Here is a 16,140-nt window from a genome sequence, read left to right on the forward strand (position 1 = left end):
CTACTTGACTAAATTGCTCCTTCAAATCAGAAATTGTATTCCAATATTCCAACATCGGCGTCAGGTCCATAAACTCTCCTTTTCATTTAATGTGCAATCAGTTCCAAAAAATGGCGTATGAGCTGGTGCCATGTTTGATCTACAGAAGAGACCATTGTTAGGCAATTCTAAAACAACCCACCTATATTTTAGGAGGAGTTAAAATGTTTCCTCCTATTTAATATGTGTTTCCTCCATTGGCAAAAATAAATGCGAAATAAATCCTTCCATATTCTTAAAAAAATTAAAGCTGGTGCCATTTATAATTATTCATACTAGCCACTTTATCCTTGGAACTGGATAACGTACATTTCCCATAGCAGTACAACAAGAGTTAATCACCCTTTCCCTTTACAGTAAGGTAGATTTATACAAAGATTTATCCATACAGTAATTGTAAGAATCAGGCATGCTGGAGATAATGTCATCGTACTGCTGCGCAACGAAACAGAGAAAAAAATATCTGTGTTATTTAGCAGTTTTGTTCCGAGGAGCATAGCTGAGAAGAATATGTGAAAACATGTCACTTTCTGTAATCTAACTGGCAATAACAAGGAATCAGTTTAAGACTGCATGAAAACCATACGCTTTTAGAAAAGGAAGAATTTGTTTGTGCTGTGTGGGCGTTAGATAATCTATTGATTTAATATTAATACATGGTAGGCAATTCTGGAAACTTTTTTCACTAGCAGGATATTCTTATCAATGATTACCTCATTATTATATTGCTAATTATCGCAATATACAATGTGTGTCGGCACATCATCTACAGTATGTCTATTTACAAATATAGGCAGATAAGATTGGTTTACGTGAACATAAATCTAAACTTGAACAACATCCATATCAATAAAATGTTCTTAATCATTTATAACAACTTGTACACACAAAATATAATATACCCTGTCTAGCAAGCAAAACAGTCGTCGATTCTGAGCACCAGACTACAAAGGTATTCACATAAATACAATCAAATACAGAAATACAATAGGAACCAATCATTTAGCAAAATGTAGGCAAAGATCCAGAAATAAAAGATATAAACTAGTGTTTAAATAATGATTCACTGATTAATAACATCACGAATTGCTTGCACACATAGGAAAGATATTCCTAGCCAGATAAGCTTGCAATCTACACGTACATAGATGGTACATAGATATCAATTGATTTTTAAACGGAATGTTAAAATGTAAGCTGCATGGTCACCTTTATTTTAAAATTACACTAAAATAGTGTATTTTTAAACACAATTTTTTTTTTACCAAAATGTTAGATAGCGTCATTTAATATGAAATGACAGGAGATGCTTGTTATATAGCACCACAACTAATTTTTAATTCCTTAAATGGTGATGTGTAGACGGCATCATCCAAAGTGTCTTTCCGTTTTTACCCTTAAGGCATCCGAATGTTGCCCAGAGTACAGCTGGCGGTGAACATTATCAGCAGTTTACACTACTGATTTCATTCTAAATATGATTGTGTATAAATACAGTTAGTTAGTCTGGACTTATCTGATAACCCAGCGCCGAGAGTGAGGAGCCGAACAAACAGTTTTTCAGTAAATTCGCTGTTCATACACCTGATAAGATTGAAAGAGCTTTCGAAATGCTGATATGCTTTGAATAAGAAAAGAATAATCAGTTTTACTGGCACCGTCTTATCGGGAATGCAGTTAAATGCCAATTCTTTTACATTACCAGAAGTGAATGTTTCAAATGCCCCTGATCTTTTCTTGAAGTTAAAGAGTAATATCTTTTGTGGCGCACAATTATGACTGGTGGGGTAAATTACCTGTCTTAAAATAATAACCTGACAAAAAATAATGGACCTTATGGAGATGGTTGCTGAGATCATGTCTGTTGTGATTATCCATCATTGTGAATATAGAGAGTCCTTACAGAGAACACACCCCAAAAAAAAAGTTGAATTACCAAAAACTGTAAGTGACTTATTAGAAATACATCATATATACAAAAGGCGCACCCTCCATGAAGGCAATCATTATCAGAGTTATATGATGGGAGAGGTTGCCTAATAGCATTTGTATTACAAGCCTCAGAAAAATACAGGTGTTCAAATTTAACGAAACATGAAAAAGCTTGGAGAGGTTGAGGCACATATCATCAGCACATCGTTCAGGGCACTACGAGATAGATACACCCATTCAATTGCATGCTCCATCGTCTTAATTGATTTACGTAGTAAGGTATTTTAATTCATTTCTCCAAAAAGATGAATGTTGAGTCTGGATTCAGAGCAATGTGTAATGGTGACATATGGCTACAGTTGAAACTTGCTGCAGTTTAGCGCATTGACTGCTCGTGCCAATCGCTGTATTCCCGCTGCAGCTTAGTGTACTGCACTGCAGGTTTTTCGTTTTGCTGATTTCATTGAGTATAACCAGTTACCCAGTTTATCCCTCATTAATGCACCCAAAAGTCCTTCCTTGGAGTTACTTGTATATGTAACCAAACATTCTCATTTGCTAAGTGCAGCCATAGGTGAGCATTGCTATTCTGGAGACGGTAACTTGAATGGCGCCTTTCTCAACCCTAACCATAAACTAACATGAAAATTTATACTAGTATAATAGTGTATGTTATAAAGTACAGTGTCTCTTTTATCATTTCTAAAGTTCCTAAGATAGTAGAAACCATTCCTTTAGACGTTTTCACCAAGAAAATGTGCATTTCCATAATGATTTATCTCTATTTGCTTATTACCCCCCAAATTTGCTGCTCGAATTAACGGTCAGTTCACCTCATTACGAGCACCCGCCTTCAGTGTAGCAAACTCTGGACAGAAATAATGCATGTTATTTACAGATGGAACTTTGTTAAAGTTTTCATTTGAAAGCATTTAAGTTATCAGTCATCTTTAACATTGAGTGTGATCCTGATATTATAGACATTACAATTTAATTTTATTGAGACATTCTCAGGATGATTATTGTATTTGTAATATATAAATCATCAGGTTGATTAACCTCTTCATTGCAGCCCAGTGTAGCTATGGAGGAGTTAATTTTGGAGAGTTTCTCTGACTCCTGTAGCTGTTTGTATTCCCTTTTCCCTTACTCACTCTTTGTCTCCGTTCCTCTCCGTCGCGTTTCTCATTTTTCTTCATTTTATGCTTGGAAGTGGCTGTTGCATTCTGATTTGATAAATGATAGTGTAAAAAGTGTTTTGATTGATTTTGGATTAGTATTGATTGCTCTTGATTAGATCACTGACACCCTGGAATCAATATGATTCGATAAGACACTGCGCCTCTTTTCCATCCCACTCAGCCGACCAGGGGGAATACAAAAAAACTGAATGGTCAAGGATGATAAATTGACCAAGTGTCTATCTTAAAAAATCCTTTATTTCTAAGACCATGGATCGCACAAGAATCCAGAGTTTTGTCTGTAACAATTTGAAACTACAGACCATTTAATTAATAACATAGAGCAATGCTAGAGTGGTTTACATTTCGTGTCCTGCCAGACTTCAAAGCTATAAGCCATGACCAAAGAGTCAACTCTGAACAAAGTTTCACTGAACAAGAGTTTAAAAGACAAGTTCCGTAATCAAATGAGTCCCCCCACATAAACCAACTAGGGGACCACTAGGCACCATTGTACATTGCCTTATCTTAAAGTTTATGGCAAAACTGGCCAAATTACTTTGGAATAGCTCCATGGACAATTGTCTATAGAGCACAGCTGCAGGGCGGTGGATGAACTAAGCCCGCTAGTGAATCTCGGCTTCAGGCAATGGGACATTCATTAGAATCTCACCTTTTCTATCATTTCTTAAAAATCAAAATAGTAGCAAAAATGGAGGACAACGAGAAGCTATACACACTCACGCATTTTGTTCTATTCTACGGAGAAGGGGTTTCAATGCAAGCAATCCGTTTCATAGTTCAAGGTGTTTTGTTATTTATTGTATTGTGGAAGGCAATTAAGGCTACAGTGCCTGATATTTTGATTTTGGTAAGCTGAAAAATATGTTTATTATGTGAAACAGTTAAAGCTGCAGCCCTGGCCATGCAACTGTGATAACTAAGATATAAATTTACAAATGATCAGGTGTGGCAACAAGACGTAACATGTTCAAATGTTCTCATTGCCCTTTAAATCCTCAGGGTTAGAAAGTTCTGTAGAGAGGCCACATGGGGCAGTAGTAAATAACTAGATATATTTACTATCACTTATTTTAGGCCATCACTTATATTCCTATAATAGAAAAGGTTGCTGCTCCCCGTTTTACAGTTACGCAGGACGGAATCATCAGTGGTTACTTTGGCTTCCCCATGCTGCTCTAGACTTGCCTCTATAATCTTAAATGTTTTCATGTTTTTCTTATACCTGGTTTGGAGATGATTAATCCAGGTTTATTAGCACAACCAGGACCGGCGCTACGTGGCAGTGAATAATGTGAATTAGGCCTCCTGAGTACACCTTGTAGTTTTAACCTTTTAGAAACCCGATATGTTGGTGACTTATGCTGCAGTTCCAATTGTTCGGTGGCCGCTGGCTCTTAAATGGCCAACTCATCAGCATTTGTTTTTGTTGGATTCAATGTATTTAACTTTAAATCTATATTTTTAAGTTAAATAAAGTAATGTTTTTGGATCATTAAATACCACAGGACTTATAAAACGTTATTTCAGCAAACAGCAAGGCCACAGTCTGATGATAAATTGTGGCCTATGTGAGAGCTAACGGCACATTTGTAAAATATAAATAATGGGATTTTTGTTTTAATCTGATCCTATTGTCCATGAATCTTTGGCATTACAAATAACCGTGGTTACATTCAGTAATAAAACCAAACTATTTAATATATGATATACATTATATTTTCTTATATGCTGTATGTATGCAATCCTGTTCTGAGGAGCTTACAGCCTCATTATTACAGAGACACCATATCACTATGGTGATTTTCAAGGCAAGCTCAGCTTCAACATTTGTTTCTCACTGTATATTTGTTTGCCATACTACGTAATTGTTTCAGTATCATTTATTATACAGAATGCCTATAATGATATACATTGCACTGTGCATAGAACGGAGCTCGTTATATAACTTTGCTGCCTTTGGATCAGGGAAACAAGTTGATCTGAACCAGCTTCTTCAACACAAAATTCTAATCGTCCTTGTTTTAGGAATCAGTCTACTGATGAACTTTCTTCAGTCGTCTTTGTACAGTGTTGCGAACTATGTTGTGTAATATATAGGTAATCGATTATTAGTATTCTAAATGCCGCTCTTCATGACCACACTGAGACATATCTGTCACAAGTCTTTATGGCTTTAGAGCACATACATTTTATTTCCCTGCTAGGAGACAACGCCTGGCCAGGCCGGACCCTTCTGTTTGTGGCAGGGTGGTCATTAACTTGCAACTTTGATCACTGATTCTCTAACAGTCTGTAGGTTGGTGCTTTAATCAACTGGAACTAAATCATCTTATTCAAAAAAAAAAAAAAATAGAAGAAATGGTTTGAGCTGTAAATGGTGCCGGGACTGAATACCTCTGTGACAAGATTTATGGTGCATTCCTCTCAATAACACCCACCCTATGTCATAGCTTCAGAAGAGACTAGATTACCTTCTACAGCTAAACCTCAGGCATCTACCTTCATTTACAGCTTCTTTAAAATATTTTCACACAGTGAAATATTATATCTTTATATATCTATCTGTTATAGGAAAGCACAAAGGCCGGTAAGAGGAGTAAAACCTTTACTACAGTACATTGAAGCCATAGATAACCAATGAGGCTGTAATTGTCCTGTAGACTGTTAGCCAGCATGGTCATAATACTGTTATATCTTTTTATATATTGTATTGTATGCCACCGCATTAAATACTGCGTGGGTGTGCGTATATATATATATATATATATATATATATATGATAGATATGAGATAGACAGATAGATAGATAGATAGATAGATGTGAGTTAGATAGATAGATAGAAGTTAGATAGATATGAGATAGATAGATAGATAGATAGATAGATAGATAGATATGAGATATATAGATATGAGATAGATAGATAGATAGATAGATAGATAGACAGATAGATAGATATTAGATAGATAGATAGATAGATAGATATTAGATAGATAGATAGATAGATAGATATGAGATAGATAGATAGATATTAGATAGATAGATAGATAGATAGATAGATAGATAGATAGATAGATATTAGATAGATAGATATTAGATAGATAGATAGATAGATAGATAGATAGATAGATAGATAGATAGATAGATAGATATGAAATAGATAGATAGTGGACATTTAAAAATATTTTTTAAATCACAATGATTGGATAATATATGGTAAATAGAAATATAATCTTAAATAGATGTTGCTGACTGGATGTGTTGTAAAACTTTAAAAAAATAAAATATATATTTATGCAACACAAATATCCTATAATACTTGTTAACATGTAAGTTAAACCTTTCCAGGCCTTTTCCAGACTTTTCCAGGCCGTTCGTGTTATCACATCCGTTCTGATAAGTTGCAGACGGTATGTGCTGTATTACCATCTCCAACTTGGCATTGCCACTAGGTGGCACTAATTAGAGTCTTACCTATAATCTCATTCTCTGAATTTCAGGTGCCCTTAGCTTCAGTACAAACCCCCAAATGGTGCATGCATTTCATTTGCACAAATTTCCAATCATGTTACTTTACATATAAATAGAATGTACAATCCAGATCACTCTTTTAGCACAATATCTCCATAATAAGTAATAAGAGTTTAATTAGCTGAATGTTGGGGTTTCTCCTTTAGAGGCCACGTTATATTTAGGATGCAGACAAGTCCTTTGCGGTGTGAGGGTTTCCAGGTTTATGACCTGGGAGTCTCTCTGTGCAAGCAGCGCTACGGTGGGGGGCTAGAAAAGGGGACATTTGTGGAAAGAAGTCCATAGACTTCTATAGGCAATGCCATCTGATGCTAACAATGTACCGGAAGCTAACATCCCCTTTAATAACATAAAGTGATAAATATATAGAAATCAATTATAATTTGTGCTGCGATGAACTAGTTATTGGCACCTTACGCCTCTGACCCAGACAGGTTCGAGTAACAGATTTGGATAAAATATATATTAAAAAAATAAAATTTTCAGATTGGTTAAAAAGTATTGAACCCTACATATGTTTTATTATATATTTGAATGGCCCCCGCACGCACAAATGCTACGAAGTTGCAAACCGTTGGTCAACAATTTTTGCCATATGCTGTCTTGTCTTATTTTACGTATTGTTGCGTGGTACTTCTTTTTATGAAGAATAACTTCAAAGCTCGTAAAAGAAAAGGTCTTGTGTATTATGTAAACTGTTACACACTAGCTGCATGTCTGAAGGGGTTTTGTTAGTTTGGTTGGGTAGTTTACAATGTGTCTCCATAGGAAGCTCTGTGAGTGCTGCAGGAACCGCAAGCGATCAGCAGACAGCTAGTCGGCAGCAGGTGTGAACTACATAAAGCAGGATTAGGAGAGAGGCTGAGTGTACACTATAAACAGAAACCACACGCCCCTATTGCCCCATCTTCAAAGAGATAGGAGTCAGAAGTCAGTGCAGTCCTGCATTCCCTGTTTACTAAACAGTGCTGGGTTCTCTGTGCAAACTGATCTGTGCAGCTGCGGCTGCTTAAGCCCCCACTAATACAGCAAGAATGAAACGCCCCAGTTACAGGAGATATGGGGCACTTGTAAAAGGGAAACATTTTTGTTTTCAGAATGAGATTGATATGAAATGTGAGGATAACATAATACTTCATTCCGAGTTCCCTTAGAAAACATCCTTAGAATCTCAGAATTCTGCTCTGCAAAAATCTTCAACAACCAATCAGGGGATTACTCAGGCTGGTTAATATATACTGTATCCCCTGGGACACAGCAGGAAAGAGAGAAAATCAATGCAGGGCATCTGGCTAGATTGTCACAAATAGCTAAAAACATACTGCTGCTAAACCGTAATACTTATTATATCAGTGTAGCAAGTAGAGTGGTGCGGTCAGTGCGAGATTCACTACAGACGCCATGGGCCTGATCCAGCATGAGTGCTAAGGGGCCTATTTAGTGTGTTAATTATCTGGGCCTGAAAAATGTGGCCCCCATACAATAGTATGGGGACAGCGGGACAGATCGGGGCTGAAATCAGTGATATCTCCTGGGTTACCTTTTTTAATGAATGGACCCAATATTTAATTTATACAAAAATTGGTTAAAATGTTAATTTTCACCCGCTTTTGTATAAATGAACTGATGATAAATAAACCCCTAAGTACAGTAACACTTACTTCCCCGTTAATGCAGATTCTGTGAGACTTGCTTGCGCCTGGTGAAGCAGGACAGGTCAGAATGCCGACCTTCTTACATAGGCAGGGTACAGTAAGGTAGAGATGATGCAAAGGGGGCCTGAGAAACCCATATTATTTGTGGGTGGTCATAGGCAGATGTACAAGCACTGATAATGTAGATGGCCTCAGCTCTAGTGAACCGCTTGTGATTGCGTGATTGTGTCAGCACCGGTGACGCTAATAGGCACGCACTTTGTTGCTGCTGTGTATATAATGTTTTTGCAAAGCTTTGTTTTCCCATAGATGAGCTAGATTTACCAAGCGGCGGTTTTTGCAAGGTGTCGATTCTCATCGGTTTTGGTCCAAAAATGTAATACATCAATCATTTTAAGTGCAAAGCCAGCTTTTATGTTATTGCCATTTTAGATTTAAGGGTCAAAACGGCCAAGAATTGTCAATTTGGAAAATTTGCTGCTTAGTAAGTCTAGCCCGGAGAGTGACTGCCGCTGTGTTAGAGAGGTTTGTTTTACGTTTTATTGATAGCTAATAGCTAGTTTTGCAAGGAAAACATGGGGGTGTATGTGACGTACAGTTTGCAAGGATGGGCATACGTGACGTACGGTATGTCTGGTGTAGACCAGGACGTGGTGCTGATGTGGAGCCATACACGCTCATCATATGGGGGAATACATGATGTACGGTATGTCTGGTGTAGACCAGGACGTGGTGCTGATGTGGAGCCATACACACTCATCATATGGGGGGAATACATGATGTACGGTATGTCTGGTGTAGACCAGGACATGGTGCTGATATGGAGCCATACATGCTCATCATATGGGGGGAATACGTGATGTACAGTATGTCTGGTGTAGACCAGGACGTGGTGCTGATGTGGAGCCATACACGCTCATCATATGGGGGAATACATGATGTACGGTATGTCTGGTGTAGACCAGGACGTGGTGCTAATGTGGAGCCATACACGCTCATCATATGGGGGGAATACGTGATGTACGGTATGTCTGGTGTAGACCAGGACATGGTGCTGATGTGGAGCCATACACGCTCATCATATGGGGGGAATACATGATGTACGGTATGTCTGGTGTAGACCAGGACTTGGTGCTGATGTGGAGCCATACATGCTCATCATATGGGGGGAGTACATGATGTACGGTATGTCTGGTGTAGACCAGGATGTGGTGCTGATGTGGAGCCATACATGCTCATCATATGGGGGGAGTACATGGTGTACGGTATGTCTGGTGTAGACCAGGACGTGGTGCTGATGTGGAGCCATACACGCTCATCATATGGGGGAATACATGATGTACGGTATGTCTGGTGTAGACCAGGACGTGGTGCTGATGTGGAGCCATACACGCTCATCATATGGGGGGAATACGTGATGTACGGTATGTCTGGTGTAGACCAGGACGTGGTGCTGATGTGGTATACTATTTTAGCATGTGTTCTTTTAGAGCCAATTTTGTCCATTTTCCCACCAACTCTGCACCTGGCAATTGGTAAACACTGAATTGCACCTGCATGATACAGCGCCATACCAGGTCAGAGGCACCCTGTGCCAGCACACCATGCCCACCGCCCCCAGGCAATGTGATTCCACACAACAAGCACCAGGGGTAGAGGAGGAAATGGGCACATCCTCTGCCTTGGTATGAACCAGGGTATCTCCTAGGGCACCCCACATGCAACTGTGCCACCCCCTCTGCCTTGCACCCTCCCTGGGTAGCAGCACCAGTCACTCAACCCTCGCTACACCCCTGGCATGAGAGGGATGTGCTACATTTCATATAGGGCAAGGACTGGGACACTATATTTATTTGTGCCAAGCAAACAAGCTGTTATGGTAGAACCGATGACATCATTTCTGGCTACATATATAAGTTTGGCATCTTTGTCAAAAAGTTTGAGGCATTTTTTTCCGAGTGCTTGTTAGACCTGGATACATAGTATATGGATATATAGTATATAGGACATATAAAATATACACTGCTTGTTAGACCTGGCTACATAGTATATGGCTATATAGTATATAGGATATATATAATATACACTGCTTGTTAGACCTGACTACATAGTATATGGCTATATAGTATATAGGACATATAAAATATACAGTGCTTGTTAGACCTGACTACATAGTATATGGATATATAGTATATAGGATATATATAATATACACTGCTTGTTAGACCTGGCTACATAGTATATGGCTATATAGTATATAGGACATATAAAATATACACTGCTTGTTAGACCTGACTACATAGTATATGGATATATAGTATATAGGACATATAAAATATACAGTGCTTGTTAGACCTGACTACATAGTATATGGATATATAGTATATAGGACATATAAAATATACACTGCTTGAACTATTGATTTAATCATGGATTATTGTGGGAGCTACGCCACACAGATTTGTAAATGTTGAAAGATACAAGTTTCATACTGGATACACTTATGTTTCCGCTTTAGGGTTCCTTTCATTTTTGAGGACCTGAGTCTGATAACCGTAGGTTCACCCCTAAGTTGGAGGTGGAGGGAATGCTAGCTGTCATTTCCCAGTGAGGTCATTTGAGTGATGTCATCCAGGGTTGCAAATACATCTGTCCCTGGGTTACCATAGAGTAGCTAAATAAAGGTTGAATCAAATACCTAAATATAGCCACACAATACAAGGCCGTGAACTCAACAAATTTGTTTGAAAGAAAATGTGATTGTTGTCCCTGAGTGTACAGTTTAGGTTTCCCCGAAACGTGAAAATTTCAGGACTAATACCAAGTGTACTGTACAGCTGTATAGATAAATCCATAATTATGTGAGTTTATTTACTGTGGGGTTTTTTTACTACTGTATCTGTATTGGCTTAACCCCTTGTCTGCTGGCCTCTGCTTGTCACTGTTCTTGCTAAGCTGAAGAGTTATCCATTCTGTGGCGCTGTTACGTAGCTTCTCATTACAGCCCCAGAGATGCGAATTCCCAGAAAAGTCACTCTTTAACTCTTTCATTTTCCGATTGTTCAGCTTAGTGGGAACAGTTCTTGGCCAAACCCGCAGCAAACAGGGGTTAATGTGTTTATCATGGCGGATAGGAGGACAAGAAAGCACAGAATGAATCTTTTCTTTCTTAGTTTTCAGAATTTAAAGATCAATTATTGAAGGAGAATATAGGAAAATAATATAAACAGCATTTCGTTGGATTCCTAATTTTAAAACAAGATGACTTCCAGGGATTTACCCAATTTATCTCAACAGTGGATAAAGTAAGACTTTTTTTCTATTTATTTACACAACAGTGCATATAGACTGCACATGACAAATACGCACGTATGTATACAGTGGATAGATTACAAGTATACACAGATAAACATACTGCACATAAACAACATGTATACATAGATCACACATGTACACACATACATACTGCACATAAATCACACATACACATAGACCACATATGTACACACATACATACTGCACATAAATTACACATACACATAGATTACATATGTACACACATACATACTGCACATAAATCACACATACACATAGATCACATATGTACACACATACATACTGCACATAAATCACATGTATACATAGATCACACATGTACACACATACATACTGCACATAAATCACACATACACATAGATCACATATGTACACACACATCATACTGCACATAAATTACACATACACATAGATCACATATGTACACACATACATCATACTGCACATAAATTACACATACACATAGATCATATATGTACACACATACATACTGCACATAAATTACACATACACATAGACCACATATGTACACACATACAGACTGCACATAAATCACACATACACATAGATCACATATGTACACACATACATACTGCACATAAATTACACATACACATAGACCACATATGTACACACATACATACTGCACATAAATCACACATACACATAGACCACATATGTACACACATACATACTGCACATAAATCACACATACACATAGATTACATATGTACACACATACATACTGCACATAAATTACACATACACATAGATCACATATGTACACACATACATACTGCACATAAATCACACATACACATAGACCACATATGTACACACATACATCATACTGCACATAAATGACACATACACATAGACCACATATGTACACACATACATCATACTGCACATAAATGACACATACACATAGATCACACATGTACACACATACATACTGCACATACATCTCACATTCACATAGACCACATATGTACACACATACATACTGCACATATATCACACATACACATAGACCACACATGTACACACATACATCATACTGCACATAAATCTCACATTCACATAGACCACATATGTACACACATATATACTGCACATAAATCACACATACACATAGATCACATATGTACACACATAAATACTGCACATAAATTACACATACACATAGATTACATATGTACACACATACATACTGCACATAAATCACACATAGACCACATATGTACACACATACATTCTGCACATAAATCACACATACACATAGATCACATATGTACACACATATATCATACTGCACATAAATTACACATACACATAGATTACATATGTACACACATACATACTGCACATAAATTACACATACACATAGATTACATATGTACACACATACATACTGCACATAAATTACACATACACATAGATTACATATGTACACACATACATACTGCACATACATCTCACATTCACATAGACCACATATGTACACACATACATACTGCACATATATCACACATACACATAGACCACATATGTACACACATACATACTGCACATAAATCACACATACACATAGACCACATATGTACACACATATATACTGCACATAAATCACACATACACATAGATCATATATGTACACACATACATACTGCACATAAATTACACATACACATAGATTACATATGTACACACATACATACTGCACATAAATCACACATACACATAGATCACATATGTACACACATACATACTGCACATCACTCACACATACACATAGACCACATATGTACACACATACATCATACTGCACATAAATTACACATACACATAGATTACATATGTACACACATACATACTGCACATAAATTACACATACACATAGATTACATATGTACACACATACATACTGCACATAAATTACACATAAACATAGATTACATATGTACACACATACATACTGCACATAAATCACACATACACATAGATTACATATGTACACACGTACATCATACTGCACATAAATCACACATACACATAGATCACATATGTACACACATACATACTGCACATAAATCACACATACACATAGACCACATATGTACACACCTACATACTGCACATAAATCACACATACACATAGATCACATATGTACACACATACATCATACTGCACATAAATTACACATACATATAGATCACATATGTACACACATACATACTGCACATAAATTACACATACACATAGATTACATATGTACACACAAACATCATACTGCACATAAATCTCACATTCACATAGACCACATATGTACACACATACATACTGCACATAAATCACACATACACATAGACCACATATGTACACACAAACATCATACTGCACATAAATTACACATACACATAGATTACATATGTACACACATACATACTGCACATAAATTACACATACACATAGATTACATATGTACACACAAACATCATACTGCACATAAATCACACATACACATAGACCACATATGTACACACATGCTGCACATAAATCACACATATGTACTCACATACATACATACATTCTGCAAAGAACAAATACACATACATACATACATACATACATACTGCAAATAACAAATATACATACATATATACTTCAGAGAACAAATACACATACATACATACTGCAAAGAACAAATACACGTACATACATACAGCACATACATACATACATACTGCAAATAACAAATATACATACATATATACTTCAGAGAACAAATACACATACATACATACATACTGCAAAGAACAAATACACGTACATACATACAGCACATACATACATACATACTGCAAAGAACAAATACACATACATACATACTGCAAAGAACAAATACACATACATACATGCATACATACATACATACATACTGCAAAGAACAAATACACATACATACATTCTGCAAAGAACAAATACACATACATACATACTGCAAAGAACAAATACACATACATACATATATACTGCAAAGAACAAATACACGTACGTACGTACGTACGTACGTACATACATACAGCACATACATACATACATACTGCACAGAAATTACACATACAAATAGATTACATATGTACACACATACATACTGCACATAAATCACACATACACATAGATCACATATGTACACACATACATACTGCACATCACTCACACATACACATAGACCACATATGTACACACATACATCATACTGCACATAAATTACACATACACATAGATTACATATGTACACACATACATACTGCACATAAATTACACATACACATAGATTACATATGTACACACATACATACTGCACATAAATCACACATACACATAGATCACATATGTACACACATACATACTGCACATAAATTACACATAAACATAGATTACATATGTACACACATACATACTGCACATAAATCACACATACACATAGATTACATATGTACACACATACATCATACTGCACATAAATTACACATACATATAGATCACATATGTACACACCTACATACTGCACATAAATCACACATACACATAGATCACATATGTACACACAAACATCATACTGCACATAAATCTCACATTCACATAGACCACATATGTACACACATACATACTGCACATAAATCACACATACACATAGACCACATATGTACACACAAACATCATACTGCACATAAATTACACATACACATAGATTACATATGTACACACATACATACTGCACATAAATTACACATACACATAGATTACATATGTACACACATACATACTGCACATAAATCACACATACACATAGACCACATATGTACACACATACATACTGCACATAAATTACACATACACATAGATTACATATGTACACACATACATACTGCACATAAATTACACATACACATAGATTACATATGTACACACATACATACTGCACATAAATTACACATGTACACACAAACATCATACTGCACATAAATCACACATACACATAGACCACATATGTACACACATGCTGCACATAAATCACACATATGTACTCACATACATACATACATTCTGCAAAGAACAAATACACATACATACATACATACATACATACTGCAAATAACAAATATACATACATATATACTTCAGAGAACAAATACACATACATACATACATACTGCAAAGAACAAATACACATACATACATACTTCAAAGAACAAATACACATACATACATACATACTGCAAAGAACAAATACACATACATACATACTTCAAAGAACAAATACACATACATACATACATACTTCAAAGAACAAATACACATACATACATACATACTGCAAAGAACAAATACACATACATACATGCATACATACATACATTCTGCAAAGAACAAATA

General features: G+C 36.4%; 1 protein-coding gene across 5 annotated transcripts in view; it reads left to right on the top strand.

Moving 5' to 3' along the window:
• Positions 1-16,140, top strand: part of ESRRG (estrogen related receptor gamma) — a 523,236-nt gene that overhangs the window by 230,318 nt on the left and 276,778 nt on the right. For 2 of the 5 annotated variants that reach the window (XM_088464267.1, XM_088464266.1), the window contains exon 2: positions 11,534-11,665. The exons of the other annotated variants lie outside the window; for them this stretch is intronic. In XM_088464267.1, the coding sequence (XP_088320393.1) occupies positions 11,622-11,665 (44 nt within the window). In that variant the 5' untranslated portion in view covers positions 11,534-11,621. The remainder of the gene's footprint in view (positions 1-11,533; positions 11,666-16,140) is intronic. 5 annotated transcript variants of the gene reach the window in all.

This window comes from Taudactylus pleione, unplaced genomic scaffold, assembly GCF_031769625.1.
Source record: "Taudactylus pleione unplaced genomic scaffold, aTauple2 ptg001624l, whole genome shotgun sequence".
NCBI lineage: Eukaryota > Metazoa > Chordata > Amphibia > Anura > Myobatrachidae > Taudactylus > Taudactylus pleione.